The sequence below is a fragment of the Lipotes vexillifer genome, unplaced genomic scaffold, assembly GCF_000442215.2.
Source record: "Lipotes vexillifer unplaced genomic scaffold, Lipotes_vexillifer_v1.1 scaffold123, whole genome shotgun sequence".
In the NCBI taxonomy this organism is placed as follows: Eukaryota; Metazoa; Chordata; class Mammalia; order Artiodactyla; family Lipotidae; genus Lipotes; species Lipotes vexillifer.
In genome coordinates, this window is record NW_006783002.1 from 97,225 (window position 1) to 121,373 (window position 24,149).

Genomic DNA, 24,149 nt, shown 5'->3' on the forward strand with positions numbered 1-24,149 from the left:
AGGGTTCGGCAGCTAGGTGGTCAGAGGCCAGATGAGCTCACATTATCGAAGAGATGGGAAAAGGCCCAGGTGTAAGCCCAGCTATGTCACTAGTCCTGCAGGCTGGGTCTGCTTTGCCAACTAGAGTGCGTGGTTGCTACTTAAGACCCCATGTTCGCTGTGCAACAAGATTAATTCAGACCAGAGTTTTGTGTCCTTCCCCCACCCCATCAAAACAGAAAGTTTAAAACCAAGTAACAGTTGAACCACTAGGTCATCTGACATAGTCCCCTCTCTGAATCTGATGCTTTAGTTCCTTCTACAGAACCACTATCCAGGGGCTATTTGGTTCCTGTTTGCACATTTCCAGCGACGAGGAGCTTGCTGTGTCCGCAGGGGGACTGTCCCGTCTTTGGTTGGTTCTGACTGTTAGTAGACTTTTTTTGGGGGGGGTGGGAATCGAGCCTGGGTCCCTCTCTTAGTAGCTCCTTAGCCACTGGGACATGTTCTACCTGCTGGGGTGACTTCAAACTAGTCTTCCTCTGCCTTTGACAGTCCTTTAGGACTTGGAAACAGTGATCCTGTCCACCTGTCACCTCCTGGTGATGTATGTCTCTTTGGACAAAGTCCTTTAGCTATTACTTTTAGGATGCATTCTCAAGGCCTGTCCCCATCTTGCTTTTTTGGATGGAGGGCTTCTGCTAACTCCTCACCCACTCAGAATTCCGGTCCCCTCCCCTCCAGAATCCCACTGCACCATGTGCACTTCTCCTAACAGCCCACATCACACACTGCACTGGAATCATACATTCACTCACAGGCCTGGGGACACTGATTCCTCTCAGCCTTTCCAGAACTTAGCCCAGTGCTTGATGGTTAGAGTTTATAGAATGAACTCATGAGTGACGTTGTCAGTTTCTTCTGAATTGACTGTATACTAAACACCCTAAGTTCTTTCTTCCTTTGGCTATTACCGTAAGTCAACCTTGTGGTAGATGGCGCCCTCAGATCTGGGTCCCCAATCTCCAAAGCCTGACTCATCTGTCCTTTGCAGATGCTTTTCATCTGTTTTGCCTACTCTTCACTCGGCCCCTTCTAGGTCCACATAACCTTTGAGCAGAGGTAGTTGGGTACCATCATTCTTCAATACATAATAATAGAGAAACACCAGGGAAGGTGTTTATTTTCAACTAAGAGTTCAGGTTTTGGCTTTCCAGGGGAATATCCAGGGCTTGGGGAAAATACCCAGGGAACAGAACCGAACAGCATCTGTACTTTGACAGAACACTTAACTGTCAAACAGAAGTTTGGCCTGACTTACAAGCTCCCTTCGTGACAGGATGAGCGCGGAGAGGGAGTGAAGACAAACATGAAAAGACATATTCTCAAGGCCGTGAGCCAGGTGGGGGCAGCGGGGTGTGATTGGCTCTTGCCAAGAGCCAGGCCTGCCCATCTGGAGGGAAACCTTGCTGTGGACATGGGCGTGACACTGACCTCAAAGGGAAGGCCTGCTTCTCAGATGAAGCCCCAACAGTGAGGGCCAGTCCGAGCACTGCCACTTAGTCCACAGGTGAGTTCTGTCACCTGTCTGAGCCTCAATCTCCTCATGGGAGATGAAGGTGACAATCATCATCACTTGGCAGAGGTATTAACGAGGCAGATGAGATAATGGACGAGGAAAGCACTGGGCTCCATTCCCTGGGCTTCGTGCTCTGTATAATCCCATCTTTAAATTCAATGAACCTAAACCGCTTCTCTTGTCTGGTATTTTTTAAACATTTTTCTTCGTGATTTCTATTTTCCATCTTTTTGTGTGTGTGTGTGTGTGTGTGTGTGTGTGTGTGTGTGTGTGGTACGCGGGCCTCTCACTGTTGTGGCCTCTCCCGTTGTGGAGCACAGGCTCCAGACGTGCAGGCTCAGCGGCCATGGCTCACGGGCCCAGCCGCTCTGCCGCATGTGGGATCTTCCCGGACCGGGGCACGAACCCGCGTCCCCTGTATTGGCAGGCGGACTCTCAACCACTGCGCCACCAGGGAAGCCCCTCCATCTTTTTAATGATCTCTTTGGCTAACTTCCCTGCCACTGTTTTCTGTTTGTGAGCTCTTGTTAAGACTTGAGGTCTGGTACTTCAGCATGGGGCCAGGGTGGGAGATCTGGACAAAGGCAAGTGTCATGGTGCCTGCCAGGAAAGTGAGGAATACAAAGATGAATTAGACCTGGTCCCTGGACCTGCATGTACTGTTATCTCCGGGAGATATCTCTGGCCTTACAGTTTCTCCTCGGGTATGAGAAGTAAGAAAGAAGGTGAGTCAGGGACAAGGGGGAGGGAAATGGGCAAGATGCTACCCATTCACATATAACAAACAGGGCTCTTCAGACACTTATTAGAGAATAAGTAATGACTTTCCCATACATTATGCAGTGTCTAAGATGGGAAGAAAATTTAAGCCCCCTAATGCATTGGTAAGAACTGTTCTGAAACACAAGCTTTAGGCTGTAGCAGCTCTGGCTACTCGGGTGTAATTAAGCTGGCCGGTGCAGGAAATATGGCTGATACTTACCGCCCAGGACGCCCATCCTCTCATGAGGCAGTAGAGATCGCAAGGGCAGCACAACAGGAGGAATCAAAGCCTGGAGGTGCTAACTGGGCATTCCCCAAGGGCCACCAAATTTACTGGACGCTGGTGTGTCTTATGGACTCACCCTAACCAAGCACAGTGGGCAGCGAACGGACTACTCGCCATCTCACATGAATGATGGACAAATTTTATGGCAAAAAAAAAAAAAAAGAGCGGTCCCCATGGCTCCTTTTTGATGACTGTTTCACAGCAGGTAATAATGTAGTCAGGATACTTGTTGCCTATGATGCTCACATCTCCTATTTCCATAAAGCAGGCAGCCCTGAGCTGGAAGGTGGTAAAGACACCATGAGGAAGGCGATTTCTCCCTGCTGTAGCACAAGTCTGCACTGAGGTGCCTCTGGGGATCAGTGGCCTGGCCTGGACAGATGATCCCTGGGGACTGGCCACCAGCCTCTTCCATTCATAGGGAGGCGGAGGAGGGAAGAGAGGCTCCCCATGCCCAGCTTGCCAACCCCATCTAAGAGGCACATATGTCTACAAACAGATGAGCCCCTACTTCATTATCACCTCGGCCAGGACATGTTCACATCTGAGACTGGATTAAAGAGGTGCTGAAATCAATCAGGCTGGAGCACAATTTCCAACACAGAGTGAAAATCAACCTTATGGGCCCACACTTAGCCAGATGGACACCAGCACCTGATTTTATTAAAAATAGAGGACATGTCACCACTGACAGCCTAAATATTCCACTTTCCTCCTTCCCCTCCTCTTCTCTCCAAAACAGGCTCATGGCTTGCATTGTAATCATCACCTTTTTAAGTTGTAACTTTAATATATTGCTAACATTTATTGTATACTTACTATGTGCTAGACCCTGGAGATCCAGCAATGAATCAGAGTGGGGCAGGGAACTAAGATTTATTAAACACCTACTATGTGCACGGTGCTTCTCCATTCATCATAGAATCAAATCCTTACCACCACCATGTAAGATAAATAGTATTAGGACCATTTAACAGATGAAGAAGCTGAGGCCAAGAGAGGTAAGGAGATTTGTCTAAGTGGATTAAAGACCTAAATGTAAGACCAGAAACTATCAAACTCTTAGAGGAAAACATAGGCAGAACACTCTATGACATAAATCACAGCAAGATCCTTTCTGACCCACCTCCCAGAGAAATGGAAATAAAAACAAAAATAAACAAATGGGACCTAATGAAACTTCAAAGCTTTTGCACAGCAAAGGAAACCATAAACAAGACCAAAAGACAACCCTCAGAATGGGAGAAGATATTTGCAAATGAAGCAACTGACAAAGGATTAATCTCCAAAATTTATAAGCAGCTCATGCAGCTCAATAACAAAAAAACAAACAACCCAATCCAAAAATGGGCAGAAGACCTAAACAGACATTTCTCCAAAGAAGATATACAGACTGCCAACAAACACATGAAAGAATGCTCAACATCATTAATCATTAGAGAAATGCAAATCTAAGAACACATAGCCAACAAATGGGGGAGCTACAGTGATTAAAGAAACTTGACTTCATTCAGGCTGATGAACTGAAGGTTCTCACAGGGATCTGAAGGTCAGAGTTCTGTAATCGCTCAGTGGCTTCCACAGACCTGGGTGGTTGCAGATGGAAACCACACAGAAGGAATGCTGAGACTTCTGGAGCTTCCTGGTCTATGGAAAGTGGTCCACTCGATAGTATTTCATATCATAAGCCATATGCAACAGAACAGTATGTATAAGGTACCGCATGCTTACTCTGAGAAACAAGTAAGAAGAAGCTGCTTAATTTAGAGCCAAAGGGACTTAGGCCAGAGTCAGCTACAAGGTCACACAGCTAGTGCATGCAGGGCTGGGCACGTGGATTCAGGTCCTCTGACTCCAAGTCCTATCCTTTTCGCACGTTGTCATTCCGGCAGCAGCTGTGTGGCAAGACCACGAGAGCAGAGCCTTCACCAACCCTGGTCCCCAAAGGGCCTCTTACCTGCCATCTTGCCTGCTGATCGTGTATCCAAAGAGAGGGTTATTGACGAAACTGATGTTCACACCAACCAGCGGGGTCCCATCTGATGTCATTACTTGACCACGAATGACACATGCATGCCTGGGGGTAGAAAAGAGAGAGTAACATGACCTACTTTTCACGTTAGAACCCTGGCTGGCAGGTCAGAAGACTGAGGCAGGTCACTCAGACATACCTTGGCACCCAGGGGATCATGGTATCCACTCAAGATGAGCACTACCTTTTTTTTTTATTGCCTCAGTCTAAGGCATCAAAGCATCCTCTAAAGAATTATTACTGAAAAAGGTTTTCAGATATCTCACTTAGAGGGTTATTTTCTATGGATACCGTACTATGCTGTAAGGAGAAAAAGCTGATGGGGTGGGACGGTGCTATACAGTGTAGTTATGCATGTGAATTTGGAGTCACGTGACTTGGGTTCAAAACCTAGCTCTGTTACAGCTCTTCTTTTTTAAAAAATGTTTTATTTATTTATTTATTTTCTTATTAGTCATCCATTTAATACACATCAGTGTATACGTGTCAATCCCAATCTCCCAGTTCATCCCACCACCACCTCCACCCCCCACCGCCACCTTCCCCTCTTGGTGCCCATACGTTTGTTCTCTACATCTCTGCCTCTATTTCCATCTTGCAAACCGGTTCATCTGTACCGTTTTCTAGGTTCCACATATATGCGTTAATACATGATATTTGTTTGTCTCTTTCTGACTTACTTCCCTCTGTATGACAGTCTCTAGATGCATCCACGTCTCTACAAATGACCCAGTTTCGTTCCTTTTTATGGCTGAGTAATATTCCACTGTATATATGTACCACATTTTCTTTATCCATTCGTCTGTCGATGGGCATTTAGGTTGCTTCCATGACCTGGCTATTGTAAATAGTGGAGTCACATGACTTGGGTTCAAACCCTAGCTCTGTCACAGCTCTTTGAGTCTCTGTTTTTTCATCCGCGTGCACAGTAAGCTCCATAAATGGCAGTGATCTTTATTGTCACTAAGAGTCTCACTGGAAGCAGGCATTCAAGAAAGTAAACAGGATAGAGGGCACTTCCTCTCACCTGGCATTGGAGACAGGAGAAGGGCAGATGCTGGTGTCCCCTTGGAGTGGTTTCTAGAACTTGGCACCTCTCCCAACATCCACCCTCCCATTCTCCCTCTATATTCCAGGCAACAAGCCATCTGCTTTTCCCAAACTTGCCAGCCGAATGTTGTTCAAAGCCTCTGTGTCTGTGCAATGTTCTTCCATCTGCCCCAGATATCATTCCTGTACCCCTCTCCCAACATTCTCATCCTTGAAGACCCAACTTCAAATGACGCCTCTTCCCTGAAGCCTTTCTTGACGCCCCTAATTAGAACTAGTCACTGTCTCTTCCAAAACCTGGCGCAAACCCCTTGATACCGTACCACACTGTACATGTTTCTCCAGCTCTTTGAGGCCAGGGTCAAGGTCTATTACCTTTTTGCTCTCTAGAGTGCCCGGGAATGCCTAACAAGTACGAGGTGATTGCTTAAAAAAGCAAAAACAGTAGGTTGAGTAAATAAGTGGGACAATTAGAGATCATCTAGAATAATGTTTTTTCAAATATTTCAGAAACAGAATCTTTTTAGCAGATGACATTTTATAAGGATCCCCAAGTGGAAAGCCAATAAAAACAAGATCTGCTCCAGATGAAGTAGGGGTGGGACCCGCTTTCCCCTTGGGGTGGTTCTGAAAGCAACTCTGTAGAGTCTTAGTTTCTGGAGAAGCCAGAGGAAAGCCAGCTGGAAAATCACTGAGTTAGTGGAAGAAGACGAAACTGGGTCCACAGACGTCATGTTATTTGCTCCAAGCCACACAGGGAGGCAGGGGCAGAGCCAGGCCTTGAGTCCAGGCCTCACACTTGGGATCCAACTCTAGACCAGTCTGTACACCGCTGGCAATGGGTGGAAGTGAAGATGCTCGCTGGTGTCAATGTCCTAAGGGATCAGGGTGCTGGGGAGACAGCCCTCGTGGACCAGACAAATCTGAGGCAAAGACGCAAGGCTCTGTTGTCCAGACAACTTTTTTCCATTCACCTCAGTTCGGAAGGCTTTTTTCTGGCCTGGGGAAGAGCTGGTGATGAGGCCTGTGGGCATTCATAAAAAAAGATCTCACACTCAGCCTCTGCTTTATTAGGTACCTACATCTCTACCCTTTCTACAGAGGAAAGTGTAAGCTTTTCTCTGTTTGATGAGAAAAGCAATTAACACCAGGCTTGTAAGCAGCTGGGCTCCCCGGTGTCAGTGTGTCCTTTCTGAAGGCAAGAACAACTACCCACAATGCACCGAGCTCCTCACCCCACCTCCCCTCACCACACACAATCTGGTTAATGTTAATTCAGTCAGTGGTTTTCTTCCAAGGTCCTTGGTCTAAATGCAATTACACGGCAAACAAGTTAAGCGGGTGAGGCTCAGCAAAGACTCTCCATCCTGCTCTGAAGGTCTCCCAATATATTTACGTGAAATTATCTCTCCGCTAATGGGAAAGATTTATTCTGTCAATTGTATTCAGCCGGTACTGAGAGATGCTTTCCCTAATGGAGGAAAATTGAATTTCTTATTGCTGGAACTCTGTCCTTCCAGAGGATTACTAACAGATCTCATATCCTGGTGCTGGCTACTCTCCAGCCTCCTCCTGACATATGTGCCTTCAGATTCTGCCTGGACGATAACCAGCCCTCTGGGGATGGTTTCCTTTGGGGGGCTGCCCTGGCTGCTGCCCCTCCTCCACATGTGGGCCAGCCTCCTCTGATTAATCTCTCTTTGGGGATTTCCTGATAGTTGGGAAACATTAAATCAGCACCATTTGGCCATCATGTCGCCTCCACTTCAGCAACCCAGAGCAGATGTAATTTTAGCCCGGGCTCCTGTGGATTGCTTTGGATTCTGGAGAAGATTAAGTTGACTCCCGGTACCCCCGTGGGCCACAGAGGCCTCCTGCCAAAACAGGCATTTGGCTCAGGAATTAAGTCCTGGAGAAAAACACTTCCATCCTCCTTCTATTTGACCATGACTTTCAGTTGTCAAGAAAACCCAGTTCAACGTAAAGCCTTCCCTGTAACAAAGAAGGTGGGGAAGTCTGCTCTACGGAGGCCCTGGAAATGTGTCCCCTGCCACGTGTTTTTGTCCAGGGAGGTCTGAAGAGATGTGGCTGCTGGGTTTCCAAACATTTTCTTTCTTCATCCAGTTATTCAATGGAAACCACCAGTGGTGCACTGGTGAATATTTAACAATTGGCTTTCAAAAGAAAAGTGGCTTTAATTTGTGGCATTTGCCTATTTCTGTGGTGTAAAGACTTCCACCATGGCCGATTTCACACTACCGATGAGATATCACTGCACCCAGAGTTGGGAAGAGATGGCTAGTAGGACACCAGTATATAACAGTATTTCCACCACCGAGAAACAATAGACCTAAATGAACTCTACAGTAAAGATGATGGTAAAACACAGCTAAATAACTAGAAAGTGATGAGTTTTGATTATTACCTTTGTTTTTGTGTGTGTGTGTGTGGTACGCGGGCCTCTCACCGCTGTGGCCTCTCCCATTGCGGAGCACAGGCTCCGGATGCGCAGGCTCAGCGGCCATGGCTCACGGGCCCAGCCGCTCCGCGGCACGTGGGATCTTCCCGGACCGGGGCACCAACCCTTGTCCCCTGCATCGGCAGGCGGACTCTCAACCACTGCGCCACCAGGGAAGCCCATTACCTTTGTTTTTTTTTTTGTTTGTTTTTTGGTGAGTACTTTTGGTAGTTGAGCGGGCCTCTCCCTGCTGTGGCCTCTCCGGTTGCGGAGCACAGGCTCCGGACGCGCAGGCTCAGCGGCCATGGCTCACGGGCCCAGCCGCTCCGCGGCACGTGGGATCTTCCCGGACCGGGGCACGAACCCTTGTCCCCTGCATCGGCAGGCGGACTCTCAACCACTGCGCCACCAGGGAAGCCCATTACCTTTGTTTTTAATATAATTTGTTTAACTGTGATTTTATATAACTTAATTTTTAGTAATAGTTGTGCTTAAGAACTAGCTTGCAGAACTCCTGAACATTTAATAAGCGGTCCCTGTGAGCTGGCATGAGCCAGCTTCTGTCCACCACTGGAACATTGACCCTCACACTAAGGGTCAGTGCATCTAAGAAATAGGTGCTGCTTTGACTGTGAAATTCCATAATGGAAGACTGCCTTGGTGGAAAATCACTAATGCAGGGTGCAAATCACTGTCACCAACTTGGTTTCCCAGCTGGCTCATATGATTCTCTTATCACCAGTCCTATATTTGACGTGTTTTGCTTTTCCTCAGTCACTGTCTTGGCAGATGGGGTTATTTTCTACTCATCTTTAGGGTCCCATCTAAGCTGTCATCACTTCAGTGAGGCTGTTTCCAACTCTTCCTGGCACAACTAGTCACCCCTCTGCTCTGCTAGGTTGCTCTAAACCTTCCAAGTATCTCTCCATGATGTGACTGTCATACAGTGACATCATTCACATTTACACAGCTATCTTATGTGCTTCCATCTCCACGGGCTAGGTAAGCATGAGATATTCTCCCCAAGTGTTTATTAGGTGAGAAATGATCAACTGAAATTCAGAGAGAACAGACTTGCTGAAGGTCCTACAGCAAAGAACTCAATGGGCTGAACTGACACTCAAAGCTAGGACTCCTTACTTCCAGGTCCTTCCTCTTACTACTGTGTTATTCACCTGCACTCACTAAAATTCGCTTAATTTAGAAAACGGGGCACCTACTCGAAGGCAAGCACTGTGTTAGGCCGCTGAGGTTATAGAAATACATGAATTACAGCCCCCGGTTGCTGCCTAGAGCTCACCAAAGCAAATGTGAAACGCCTGAGTGTAGTTGTCTCTGACACCAGTGAGTCAACACATGGGTTTGGCATATGTCAGGCAGCTGGGCTACAAAACAAGCAATTAGGCTGGGTGAACTCTGCCAGGAAGGAGTACTCATGCCAGGCCAAGGGGGCGAGGCGTCAAACATGCTGGCATTGGCCCAACCACATACTCAGGGCCCGACTGAGGTGCCCTGGCTGACGCCAGTGACAGGGGAGATCTGCCTGACTGCTTCCTGGGGACACTGGCCAGGTTTGGGATCAAGGGAGGAAAGTGTTGGAGAGACAAAACCACCGTGAAACAGAACCAAGCAAAGAAGAAACTCACCTCAGCCGCCCGTCAGGGAGAAGTGGAGGGGTGTGGTGAAAGAGCCCTGGGCAGGGGGTCCGTTCCCAGTTCTGACTCTGGTAACTAACTGTATGACCTTGGAGCATCATCTGACCTCTCTGGACTTCCATTCTCTCACCTGTCCACGCAGGCTGAAGATTTTCTCAAACAGATGTAAAGTGGAATGTATGATGGGTTTAACTTGGTGCTCCTCAATCCAGCTCAAGCAGCCCTACTACACGTGGCCTCAGAATCCTAATGGAGCTCATACAATGCTGATACTTATTTCTGAGTTGTTCCCTCTACATGGAACCTTCCACCCATCCCCTTCACCTGAAAACCACCTGCTTAGCCTCAGGACCCACCTGGAGCGGTACCCTAGCACTCGCACTCCCTGGGCTGTCTCTGCAAAGACTCTGTGTGCTGTCATGCTATTGGGCAACCTTTCCCCCCCAGCAGATCACAAGCTCCTTGAAGACAGGGACCACATCCCCCTCACTGCTGGACTGCCAGCACTGAGCGTGGGTGATGCTCATTTCTGAGTGGGCAAGAGAAAGCCTCCACCAGCACAAGGATGCGCCCTGGAATTTGAATGCGGGGTGCAGAGTAAGCTCTTGATAAATTATTTACTAAATGAATAAAGAACTGATGTGTTTCTGTAACTGAAGATGAGAGAGATACCAAAGAACTCTGAGCTACTTGACCTTGACAGGGATACGGCTACGGAACAGAGGGCTCCAGGGGCTGGGCTTTCTAGTTGGTCACAAGTTGCATCCCAAGGCTGGGTTCCTTCCCCTGGAGGATCCACCCAGCCGCCTCTGCTTGTAGCCCTACTGCTTTGATGCTACAGCCTCCTCTTCTGTACATTTAAAGGTTTTGAAAACTTAAAAAAAAAAAAAAAAAAAAAAGAATGCCAGAAATTAAGTTAGATTTGTTATTCGTTGTGTATTATACAAGCAGATAGAGGAAGATGAAGGAAGAAAAACTGCAGCTTGAACACTTTTTGTTATTAAATGGAGACAGCTAATGAAGCTGGTATTCAGGAAACTGAAATAATCATTTGGGATCTATCTAGGCGGCCAAAGGTAACTTTAGCCTTTCTTTGCTTTAAGGTATTTGTTACTGTGTGCTATTATTGGTTATGCAAATCATTACATACTTTAAACAGATTTCTATGCCTGACTTGTACCCACCCTTTAAATTGTTTTCTGCCAACTCATCTGACTGACTAGGGATCTTTCTAGCACCAACTACACTTTATCAAACATCTTGTAAGAACCTTACTTGGGCCCAAAGAAGCCCCACTTCACGGCCTGTCGAACGACCCCCATCAAGGGGGGGGTCCCAGTCAAAGCCTGACCCTGTCCACTCAGTAGCTTCCAAGACCTTCTTTCTAGCCTGGCAACACGGGCCGTTCTGTAGCCCTTTCTTCAGAGCTTTCCATCTTGATGCTCTGCCTCCGTTTCTTCAACCAGCTTTTCTAGCCTGCCGTCTTCCACCTGTGTACGTTTTCTTGGGAACCCACTAGTCATGACATGTGAGAAGAGACCTTCCTGATCATCTCTCTTCACACTTCTTGCAGAAGTGAGAAAATAAAGCCTCGGCAGGGGATGGATTTGCCCATTCTCGTAAGAGTCGCTGGGGAGCCAGGATTCAAATTCAGGACTTCATTTATTACCCATGAGAACTCAGGAAAGTCACTTCACCTCTCAGGCTACTTACCATCTGACACAGATACACACCTAAATAACAGGATCTCAATTTGTTTTAGCCGCCTAAAAAATCTGAGCTAACATCATCAGAGGAGGGCTCTGAAAACTATTTTTGATCACACACCCTTTCTGTAAACATTTTCTGAAGGCTCCATGGGTGTATTTGTATTTATTAATAAATTGTACACACATGCTATCATCATTAGCTAATATTGGAAAGCATAATATACGCTTGGTGCAAGATTTAATGGACAAAAAATGAATATTTCAACTAGTCTTCTTGATAAGTTTGAATCTTTTGCTTCCCTTTTTGTTCGATCTGATGAGAATGATCACTACTGTTTTTAACTTCACAGTGGAGTTGAGGAAGACTTTGGACCAGGAATAGGAATATCAGCTCTGCCGTTTGACTGCTGGCTTGTATTTGCACTTGTCATCTTTGATTGGTAGTTACTTTGCAAAACCCTTTTATGCCACTGGACCCCATTTCTTTTTTTGTGGTACGCGGGCCTCTCACTGTTGTGGCCTCTCCCGTTGCGGAGTACAGGCTCCGGATGCGCAGGCTCAGCGGCCATGGTTCACGGGCCCAGCCGCTCCGCGGCATGTGGGATCTTCCTGGACCGGGTCACGAACCCTTGTCCCCTGCATCGGCAGGCGGACTCTCAACCACTGCGCCAGCAGGGAAGCCCTGGACCCCATTTTTTATGTAAGTTTGGTTAAAGCTAGATTTTACACACACACACACACACACACACACACACACACAGAGAGAGTCATGCTATAAACCAGTAAAGCTCTGTGAGGAGTAGATCCTCATCTCCCTCAGAACACCTCACGTGCTTGTGCAGACACGTAACCAACACTGGGCCCAAGCAAATCAGAGAAAACCTGGTGTTCCGTACAAGTAAACATCCATTCTTTCTTATTTTTAAAGATAAAAAGTAAATGTAGACAGACGTCCTAATATTTTCTTCCTGTACCTCATGGACCACGTTGGGCAGCCGCCTTGGGACCACTGTACAGCACTAGAGTTACGATGGTGTGTGTCTGTGCTTCCTTTGTATGAAATAAACTCTAATATGCTATATATTGCTATATTCGTAAGCCAACTTCCAGCTGTGTTTCATTCTTTTTAACTTATTTCATCGCTCTTCCTATGTTTACTTTGTATGTCTTTCAATAACCTTAGGCCCAAACTAACAGAACTTGATCTAATCAGTTAATGTTTAATAACGTTCCGACTTACTGGTGGTCAGGGAGTTGGACCAGATCCTCTCTTGAGGCGCCTTGCAAATCTAAGATACCCAATTCTCCAGACCCTACCACTGTCAATTTACCACGTCACCAGTATCCCTGTGCCATCCACGTCATTTTCTGCAGTACCCATTGTGTCCACATAAAGTCCACACTCTTTAACTTGGCATGTAAATACCTTCAGGATCAGGCCCCTGCCTGCCTCTCACATCGCAGTTTTCCATTCTCACACCCTGTGCTGCTGCCATGTTAAATTACTTCTCATACCCTTGCCTTGGCATGCACTTCCATGCCTCCCTGACTTTGTCTATGTTGGTTCCTTTGCCTCAATGACTGTCCTCCCATTCCTACTAATCTCTCCTTGAAGGCCTAGCCTCTCAGTGAAACTCTTCCCTATTTTCCAGGACAAAGAAGACACCCCCTCCTTTGGTGAACAAAGCACAATGTACTTATCCCGCTAAAGTGTATTCATCTGTTTAAACACCTTGCCTTTTCTAGATTGTGAGTTCTTTAAAGGGAACAACTATGTCCATTTCATCTCTCTAACTCTGTGTTTATCACAGGAGTAGGTCTGTTAGTATGCGTTCAATAAATGTTGAGTAAAGAAACAAAAGAAGATCACATAAATGAATGAAAAAAGATGACAGAAAAATATGAATATAGTTATTTCACATAGCCCAAAGTAAAAAATAGATAAACGTGGGTTGGGGGGAGAGAAACATAGATGAAGGCCAGGTAAATGAGAATAGGGTTCAGTTATTGGAACTTTAACTGAGCACCTACTATGTGCTATACACGGTGCTGGGTGGCAGGGAAGATATTTATTCATCCATTTTCTTACTTACGGAAACTACAGGACAACAGTGCCAGTAGTTTCTGTTTTATTTTCCATTGTATTCTTTTAAAAAAAATATTTGTTTATTTACTTATTTTATTGTTGTTGTTTTTGTTGTTTTGGCTGCTCCATGCGGCATGGGGGAATCTTAGTTCCCTGACCTGGGATCGAACCTGTGCCCCCTGCATTGGGAGCGTGGAGTCTTAATCACTGGACCGCCAGGGAAATGCCTTCCATTGTATTCTAAGCAGTTAAATTACTAACAATAAATGAGACAGAATCCCTATGCATGAGGAACTCACCTTTTGGAATGAATATAATTTGACTTAAAAAAAAAAAAAAATCCTTGTATCTGGAAGTAAAGCTAGCATGGGGTAAAAAGGGGAGCTGCCTACCAGGTCAGTCCAGTACAACATACAAACATCCCCAGTTAGCATCAGGCACCAGGCCCTGCCCAAGTACCGCGACTCTGTTCTTCCATTTGGACTTGGGCTTAGTTTAGACTCCACCAGAGGCTTCCAGATCACTTGCTGGGTGTGTGGAATGAATGTCACAGGGAAGTACTCCAGTTCACGACAGAACAGGCTTTTGCTCTTGGACTGTTCTGTGTATATCTGGGGAGCGGGAAGAAGAAATCCACAGACTTCTTCAGATTAACAGGAATTTAATGTTTAACTAGAAGAGTCCTTTGGGTGCCTGAGTCCAAGCCCCTAATTTACAGGTGAGATACGTGATCCCTAGAGATGGACAGAGCTTCCCCTCCGTCACCCACTGAGGCTGAGGCATCGACAGGTCTGCTATGATGCTCTCACCCCACCTGGGGGCATCCAACGACAAGATGGCCCGGTAACTGCTAGTGGCTTCTGGGCCCTTCGGCCTGCCTCCTGCAGAGCCCAGAAGCCACGGTCCTGTGATCTCCTAACTTTCTGTGGTTGTTGAGCTACATTCAGACACTCAGGGAGCACGAGGTCCCTCAAGCCTGGGGGCAACTCGGCTGCCGAACACTGATGCTTTGGGCTGCGTCAGCTCTCGCAGGAGTCATCTGGAATATTTCCTGCTGGCCAACGAAGGTGCACACAAGAACAGAGCCCATGACTGTTCAGGACACCGTATTTCCAGAGAAGTGAGTCCTGGTTGTGGCAAAGGAGAAACAGGACTGAGAGAGACCAGCCAGTGGAGATCATTTTTGAGGAGCAAAAGCCTCCTGATCCTGGGTGACAGGGCTGGCCAGGTCGGGGGACACGGCTCGGAATCACTGACCGTGTGCCTGGGGCCAGGGAATGTGAGTACGTGTCTGTATAGGCTGTTCTCTGGGCTATGCAGCCAGAGGACGGCCTCTAAGAGGACTCCTCAGCAGACGGCTTGTGTTGCTAGAAAAACCTGAAGCAGCTCTGCTAAAACGTGACTGCACACAGTGTCTCAGTGGACAAGTTCATTTCACGACCGTGTGTCCTGTCTTCCTGTCAGGGTACAGGACAGGTCTTGCTTCTTCCGGAAAAGGGAGACTTCGCTGCTTTACTCAGAAAGGGGAGACTAGGATGGACCACAATTAGACCCACTTCCTGGGGTGGGGCTAGTGCGGGGCAGAGACGCAGAAAAGAGCCGTGCAAATCCAGCTCAGCAGGCTGGACCTGAGGTGTAGAGCAACAGACAGGTGGCATTCAAGGGAAACAGTCCTCCCAGGGGCAGGGGAGGAGGACTGACAGGGGACAGGCATGGTGAGGGAGCTCCCAGGGGCAGCTGGATGTGGATGTCTCGTGTGTCACCAGGTTAACGATGCCCAGGTTCTTAAGCAGAGCACAGGTGGATCTCCAGACCCAGACGTGGCAGGGGTGGGAGCCAGGTAAGGGGAGGCAGGGCTTGCATCCTCGGGGGGCAGGGCTACCAGGCCGCTCATATCAGGGACTTACGGATAGCAAGTGAGTTTGGGATTCTGGGACAGGACAGAAACCCACTGCCAGAGCTGGCACATAAAGGGTCAGGCAGAGGAACGGTAGGAGGACTGGAGGCTGAGCCGCTGGGGTTGCTCTAAGCCCTTCTTTCCCAGGTTGGGGTTAGTCCTAGAGGCCCGCAGGCTAGACCCACAGGCTAGAGTCACAGGGCCCCGCCGTGGAGGGAGGAGGTAGAGGCAGGGGAGGGCGGGGGGGCAGGTCACTCTCCCCGGCTAGAATACTGCCCAGAGGTAGCATCGCCTCCCCACAGCCCCGCACCGTGGAGCTCACTTAGAGCCAGCTCTTGACGCCTCCAGGATTGGACTGGGGTGCTGGTTAGACTCATTGCAGAGGTGTTTGGTACGTCCTGACCCTATATTCTCCATAGAGAACAATATTAGTGATGTGATGCGGGATCCAATATTTTAACTTCTCATTGCTTGAAGTTTGTCAGTGTTGGATGGAAATGCAGAAAGTCCCTGACTTACAGACACTGGAATTACTACTTGAGAGCCTCACTTAGGACTCCGGGCTCGCCAGGACTCAGGCTCTGCTACTGCATCGCTGAGCCAAGAGTTTCTTCTCTGGCCTCAAAGTCTCCTCTTCAACCACAAAGGACTGCCCATCTCAAAGGTCTGTTCACCTCTGCCTGCCACAGTGCCAGGGCACGTGCATCAGTTATATAACTACATTAATGCTTCGGGCTAAGATTCTCATTTCTCTCCCAGTTCCTACGGTGACACTAAAACCTATACGAATACAAATGCCCTTGCCAATGCGCACACTAACTCTTGCTGTAAGTGATAACAGCCACTAACATTCATCCAGTGCTTACTGCTCTGACACATAAGTGTTTTATATCTCCTTCAACCCTCAGACATCCCCACGAGGTACCAATTATTATCCTCATATGACAGATGAGGAAAGTGAGGAACAGAATGATTAAGAGACTTATCCCAGGTCACACAGCTGGCAAGGGGTAGGGCTCAACTTCAAGCCTCGCTACCTGCCTCTGAGGCCATGCTCTGGAGCACTAAGACCTGCTGCATGTTAGCTTTTTACTGTGTTGTACAGTATTAGAAAGAAAGTCAGGGCCAGCTGGGGTTGTAGAGTTGTAGCAGCACCATGTTGTACAGATTTCTAAGCTGAAGATGAGGAGGTGGGAATAGAAAAGACCTAGCAGGGAAGAACAGAGGCTCAGCACATGGGCTCTAGGACCAATCAGCTTGGCTTCAAATGCTGGCTCTGCCACTTACAAGCCGTCTGTCCTGGGCCAGGTTATTCAACTTCTCTGTGCCTCAGTTTCCTATCTGTAAAAGAAGGGGCATGAATTCCCTATGTTATATGGTTTCAGGGGAGATGTAAAGGTGTTACTAATTATGAAACTTACAAAGCATTTCAAATAATGCCTGACACATAGAACATCCTTGGTAAATATTCGGTGTTATTACTGAACGTGTGCTCTGCACCAGCCATTGGACTTCCTGGGTATTTTATCTCATTTAATCTTCCAAATAACCTGCAGGGTGAGAGTGAATAACCCCTCATGCCAGATGAGGAAATTGAGGCTTGCTCACCCAAGGTCGCTTGCTCTCACTTGCCCAAGAACTTGAATGCAGGGCCTTTCCCTCTAAACCCCGAGTGGTTCCCGCTTCAGCGCAGCACCGTCTGCTAATGCTTCCTGTGATGGACAGCTAGGAAAGAGCTCAGGCTACAAAGCAAACAGATCGTAATTTGGTTTTGGAATCAATAAAGGGATGATCAAGTGGCAGAGGAGGACTTGTTGGCTGCTCATCAGGATGATGTGAGAAGTTGCTGCCTGCATCCTGAATTAAATCACCTAGCTGTTTTATCATCATAAACATTCATTTCAATGCGGGGAGGGATTTTTTTTTTTTTTAAACCAACATGAATAATATACAATGGCTGACATTTTGGAGGAAGCAGGTTCTTTACCTTCTTCCATCTTCCATCAGGGTAATTTATCATTGTCTTTCTTCCTGGCCCCCTTTTTTAAACTGATGGGGTAGCCCGTCAGTTCAGCTTGTTCTGAAAACGCAGGAGTATAATTCAATAATAAATTCGCTCAGAGGCCAGCTGTCAGGAAGCTGGTGTTTATATGAGCTCCATTAGATGACCTCTATTGCTCAGACTCTCTGAGGGCTATCTGAGGGCTGTCTTAAGGCCTGGGGCGGGCTGAGGCGGGTGGAGTGGCAGGCAAATGCATTTCTGGAACTGCTCTGTCACTGACACTTGCACATGGCTTTAGATCTGCAGTGGGCTGACAAAAAATTATATTGCGTACATGATCTTTCCCCCCTCTTTTCCATTATATTTTTCCTCTTGTAACCTCCTACTTCCAAAATTCTCGGAAACATTGTGGCTTTATAAAGGGTCTGAGAGCAATTCTAAAGGCTTACGTGGTATCAAGGTTATTTCACTTCTGTTAGTGGCAGTTTTAAGTCCTGACTGAGGTGACATGCCTTAATCTGGTCAGTGCACAGGCGAGGGGCAGATTTTTCTCAGTTTCTTCCCCAAACTACCTTTCTGGTCTCAGAGTCCTCTCTGTTCTTCTTTTTCCTCCACGACCCCTCTGCACACCGGGATCATATCATCCTAGATTCCCTGAGACCCTCCTGATTTCAAACATTAGAGCATGTCTCTTGACTTTTGATTTGGAAAATACTGCCACCATAATTATGCTCCGTCCACATTAAAATTCTCTTGGTTCTTTGATTATCATGGAAAGTCATGCTGGTTCCTCAGTCTAGAATGAATTTTTAAATCCTGTTCAACTGAAACCCACGGAAAGCAACATACCCTATTCAAGGGTACACACCACACACACACGCATCATGAAATACATATCCTTTAAGAGTGCTGCACTGATATTTTCTATTCCACTGTACCCTATTCCATTTAAGTTTACTTCTTAAAAAAATAGTTTCGACCCACTACTACATTGACTTCATGATGTGCTAACAGGTTGTTGTGACCTGAAATGGGATAAGTAATGCTTCAGTGGCTAACCCTCCTCACTGAAATCTTTGTCTCAGGCCAAAGGCCATCTCCTGCCAGAAGTCTTACTTCATTAGTTCATTTGTTTGTTTGCTCATTCATTCTCAAAACCAAACATTCACTGCGGCCTGTTCTGAGCCAGGCCCTCTGCCGGGTGCTGCAGAAACAAAGATGGGCCAGGTGCAGCCCCCGTGCCGTGGAGCTCAGGGACCTGGATTTGCAGTGGGAGTGATGGCCCCGCCTTTGAGCTCTCAAAGCACTCTCTCTCTACTCTGTTCGAGCACTCAGCAGTAGCTGGTTGGCTGACTCACTGATTCATCCACCATTCACTGTGGTTTAGTCTGTGCCAATCCCTCTGCTAGGCACTAGGGACTGAATGACCAACGAGGCATGGGACGCACAAGGAGGCCCCAGTGTAATGGGGTCAGATGCACATCTTCTCGCAGGCCTAGTGCAGAGTGGGTGCTGATTAATATTTACCAAATGGAGCGCGGCAGTTCTGTCCCTCTCTGCACCTGCCCATTCTCTCCTCTCCACAGGATCTGACCCTCTCTATACGATACGATCCTCTGCCTCCTTTGGGATGAACACTCTGGCCCATCCCTTCTTTTTCTAAAGTCCCCCTGACTCCTGAAGTCTTTTCTCTTTGGGTTCAGTGTGCCCTGTGGCTGACTTTGGTAGCAACCTGCCCACACCCAACCACTTGCCTGAGTGAGCTTGTAACCTATTAGGTTTCGAGGAGCCCACAGAGACCTGACAACATCACATCCTTCCTCTCACCAATACAGTGTCCTCAAACATGTTCTGAACTGGTATTAAGTAACTTGGCGGTGGTTCTTCCTCCTCCTATAATCTGCTACCCTGTCTAGCAGTGGCAATCCACAAGTATTCACTGAACTGATCTCTCTGCCCTGTGTCCAGCTCTTTCGAACCAGTCAGTCCTTCCCAAGATAAGAGATACAACCAAAGTTGTGTAATGGGGAAACAGCTGCCTTGAGTGGTCTTAGAGGAGGAATTGTCTCACACTGCCCTCACTTCCCCAGCTGTCTAATCCCAGGTTCCACAGTCTGGGTCCTGTTATCTGTCCTCCTAGTATGGACAATCCAGCTGGGGATCCTTGTTCCACCTGCAGACCTGAATGGTTCCTCCCCTCCCACACAAGTCTCCGTAGAGGGCACCCTGCGTTGTACTCTCCCCATGAATCCAGGGGAGGGACAGGTGCCTTCCACTAGGCAGAATGGCTCCAGGCATTCAGGCCAGGGTGGAAAGATGGTATTCAAGCCACCTAACCTGGTGATGGTGGTTCCCCTGCCTGTTTTTTCCCTCCCACTTTAGACCTACTTGAGATCAGCTGAAGTCATTCATACCTCTGTCACTTTATGTGGAGCTGAGCACAGCAGCGGCAGAGGGTCAGATAGAGCTACTGCATTCATTAAACCTGTATTAAACACCTGCTCTGGGCCAGGCATTGTGCTGGGCTCTGGGGACACAGATGAGCCAGACAGGGTCCCTGAGGGAGGTCTTCCTCACTCTAAGTCCATCTGGCAGTATTTCTACTTTAGTTCTGAGTCAAGCTCTGGGCTTTCCTCCAAGAAGTCCAGCCCAGCCCAGCCAAGAGCCCACTCTGCTTGGCTGGGGCCCTCACATCCTGGGGTTCCGTTGCCCATCCTTCCCTGAGGGCTACCCCTGCTCTAGTGCCTCTGACACCAGCTGGGGTGCTGCACAGAAGCACGAGGAAGCCCCCATATAAGTGCTGGTGTCACGTATGCATCTGGAGAACCTCTGCTTCCTCATCCCTGCCGTGGTCAGGCCTCTGAGGAAAAGCATCCTGGGGAGAGCCCTGGGCGCCGAGGACTGGCTGGCTTGCTTTCCCCACAGAAGGGTGCTCCGGTCAGTTCCAACTGGCACTGAATTCCTCTCCCTCTCATGGTCGGTCCCAGCATGCCTCATACTTGGGTCTCCCTGAGTCAGTCACACAGCTGGGAAACTGCAGAGTAAAGGAGCTGCACCCCTGGGGCTCCTTGCTGGGTTCAGAAACGCCGTTGGGTCTCTGGGTGACAGCCTGCTTCTTGGCAGGAGGCTGTTAAATGGACTCCCGTTCGGACTATACAAATTGTGGTGCAGCATACGGGGTGCAGGAAAATACAGGGTTTTTCTGTCCCACAGGCTTGTTATTGTTAAACACAGGCACAAAGTCAGGTTGGCCTGCCCATCAGAAACCTCGCTCTCTGCAGAAGTGCCACTGGACTCCTCCCTAACAGGAATCCCGGCTGACAGCTGCCTGGCAGAATGCTGCCGTTTCCCTTCCTCAAATAAGGATTCAACAATCCAAACCTCGTTCCTCTCTAGGTGGCAGCTGGACTTCCCCGGAGGGCAGATTACTCTCAAGTTTCACTTCCAATCAAGGAATTAGAGCTGGAAGCTCTTTCTAACATCATCACCTCCACTCTCATGTTCATCATCATCACCACCATCATCATATAATTAGCAAACATTTTTTGTGTGGCCAGTACTGGTCTGAGACTTCATGTACTTTTTGTTTTTTCATTTAATTCTCACGACAACCCTGCACAATAGACATTACTACCCTGCTCTTACAGATGAGGAAATTGGAGCTCAGAGAAGTTAAGGAATTTTCACATAGTTATAAAGTGGATGCAACAGACTTCACATCCAGGTCTTGGCTATTTTCACCAGACCACGCTGCTGCCATAAAAGCCACCATTTACTTATCACGAATGTACCAAGCCCTGTGCTAGGTGCTTTATCTCAGTTAATGTTTTCAATGGCTTTCATGAAACGATTCCTATTATTGCCAGTTTATCTTTGGAGGCAGGTACACAAAGGTTCAGTCATTTCCCTGGGGCCACACTGAGCTAGTAGGAGGTAAAGCCAAGATTCACACTCCGGGCGCTTTCTATGGTACCACATTCCTTCATAGGAGAGGAAAGAAAGCAACAACCCAAACCTGGCAACTGATGTCACTTTATCCCAAAGATGCAAATAAGCCCTGTATTACGGGTTCAGAGCATGACGATAGAATCCAAGCAGGCAGTCTAACGGGAAAAGCATCTGCTGTCTTGTGTTTGTGGGTTTCCAGTCACTTGGGTTTGTTTTACATAAAAATCTGTTTGGGGATACTTAGTAGTGAATGATAGGTGCTTCGTCTGAATCTAGATCAGTGAGGGGGCAGCGGCATGATTCAGGAGAATAACAGGTAAAAGGAATTTTAACAGTAACGTTTGGAAGCTTCCGTTATCCATTCGTTTTAGAGCAAATACTCTATTCCGGGCCCTGCCCTAAGTAATATAGGTTTGGAGAGATGAATGGTCTCTACTTTCAAAGCATGTTATTTAACTGAAGGTGACAGATACATAAACACTCATCTGGGGGCTTCCCTGGTGGCGCAGTGGCTGAGAGTCCGCCTGCCGATGCAGGGGACACGGGTTCGTGTCCCGGTCCGGGAAGATTCCACATGCCGCGAGTGGCTGGGCCCGTGAGCCATGGCCGCTGAGCCTGCGCTCCGCAACGGGAGGGGCCACAGCAGTGAGAGGCCCGCGTACCGCAAACAAAACAAAACAAAACAAAACAAAGAAACAAAAACAACCCAATCATCTGGGAGCTGACTTCTACACCTGCTTCTTCTACTAACCTGTAATGTGATTTTAACAGATAATTTAACCTCTCTGGACTCTGAATCCTCAGTAGAAAATTAAGTAAAATAGGTAATGTATCCATCCATCCTCTGTCCCACTGTCCCTCCCCATCGCTCCCCTCTCTCCTTCTTTCCTTCCATCTCTTCATTGTTCAAGGTAATATATCGATATATGCGTATTCATCTTGAGCGACTACCAAATGCTAAAATGAGTGAGATGCAGTCCTGTCCTGGCAGACTCAGTTTAGAGGCTTAACAGACATTTACATATTCACTATATTAAGCCCTTGTCCAGAGCCACATATCCATCAGTGGCACAGGCAGGATCTGAAACACAAGTCGGCTGGACTCCAAGGCCTATATACTCTTTTCTCTCTGCTGAGCGGTCCATTTCTCCCAGTACAGGTTTCTCAAGTTCCCCACTTGACAGGCTCCTTAAGGCATGTCAGACTGGGAGAAAGGATACTGAAATCCTTGGGCAGGTGCCGCGTGATTCCTGGCACGTAAGCAGCAGGCTCGGTGAATGACCTGAGGACATTCAGGGATCATGGTCCCTGTTGGTACTTATTAGGATGGCATGGTAAGGGCACCCCAAAACAGAATAGCTACTGGCAGCCAACCAGCCATAGCCCTAATCAGATCCCATAACGGGTCCAGTAAAGAAAGGGTGAGCAAGTAATATTCCCCTTGGTAGGAGTAATATTTCTATCTCCAGTTGACTAAAAGAACTCACACCATGGGAAGGCCCACAAGCATACATACAAAATCACACAATTGAATGAAAGAGCAGAAGCTCCCTACCCAGAGACGAAAGCGGTATTTCTGGCCAAGATAAATGAATACGTTTTTCCTCACTCTATTTCTGCTCCTGGCTCTGCCACTTGACTAGCCTGTGAACTGGGGAAGATCATGTAACCTCCGAGGTTCTCAGTATTCTCGGGGTAAGCTGAAGGGACTATAAAGTACCTTCATCTCTAAAAAGGTTAAAGTTCGAATGCTTTGACCCACTCGTATCATGCCCCTCTCGCTGGGCTCAGAGAACTCCCCCGACTTCACTTTTCCCCTCTTGTCATTGCTCCTTGTGAGGAAGGGCTGGGGCAGTGGAAAGCATGGGCCCCAGGGTCCCAGCTCCATCACGTCCCAGGAGCGAGCCTTCTCCTTGGATTCCCAGTTACTCTCTGGGGATCATAATACTACCTTCTAGGGAGACTCCCCAGGAGGCCTTCCTAGGTCCCCACTAGGCCCCTTACACATCTTCCTGGATCCAACTTCTGTGTGCTCATGGTTTCATCTACTGCTTGTTTCTTTTTTTTTCTTTTCTTTTTCTTTGCGTTACGCGGGCCTCTCACCGCTGTGGCCTCTCCCGTTGCGGAGCACAGGCTCTGGACGCGCAGGCCCAGTGGCCACGGCTCACGGGCCCAGCTGCTCCGCGGCACGTGGGATCCTCCCGGACCGGGGCACGAACCCACGTCCCCTGCATCGGCAGGCGGACTCTCAACCACTGCGCCACCAGGGAAGCCCTACTGCTTGCTTCTTGATGGTTCACATATCAAAAACCCCAGCCCTAACCTCTGTGTGAGCTTCAGAGTTGCTTCTGAACTACAAATAGACATTTATTCTTGGGTGTTCTACTGAGGTGAGTCCGTTCCTTGCCCTTGCCAAGCATCTGAGTAAGAGACTCCTCTCTCCGGCATCCCTCAGACCCAGCAGAGGATGAATCCCTGCTGATTTCCCTCTTTAAATAGAACTGGGGATGTCATTCATTCTTCCCTTCCCTCATCCCTACCACATCGTCCCCTTAGGGCAGGAACTCTCTTGGCAGAGAAGTCATGAACATAGAAGGCACACAGTCTGTGCTGAACTGAACTGGGCTGACTTTTAAAGAAAGCTCTGTGTGCACGAGGTATCACTGCTTTGGAAGACATTCAAAATAAATTATCATACATTCCTGC

General features: G+C 47.9%; 1 protein-coding gene across 1 annotated transcript in view; it reads right to left on the reverse strand.

The window, feature by feature from the left end:
- Positions 1-24,149, reverse strand: part of TENM4 (teneurin transmembrane protein 4) — a 400,863-nt gene that overhangs the window by 71,230 nt on the left and 305,484 nt on the right. Inside the window, exon 16 of the mRNA XM_007455571.1 lies at positions 4,564-4,683. Within this exon, the coding sequence (XP_007455633.1) occupies positions 4,564-4,683 (120 nt within the window). The remainder of the gene's footprint in view (positions 1-4,563; positions 4,684-24,149) is intronic.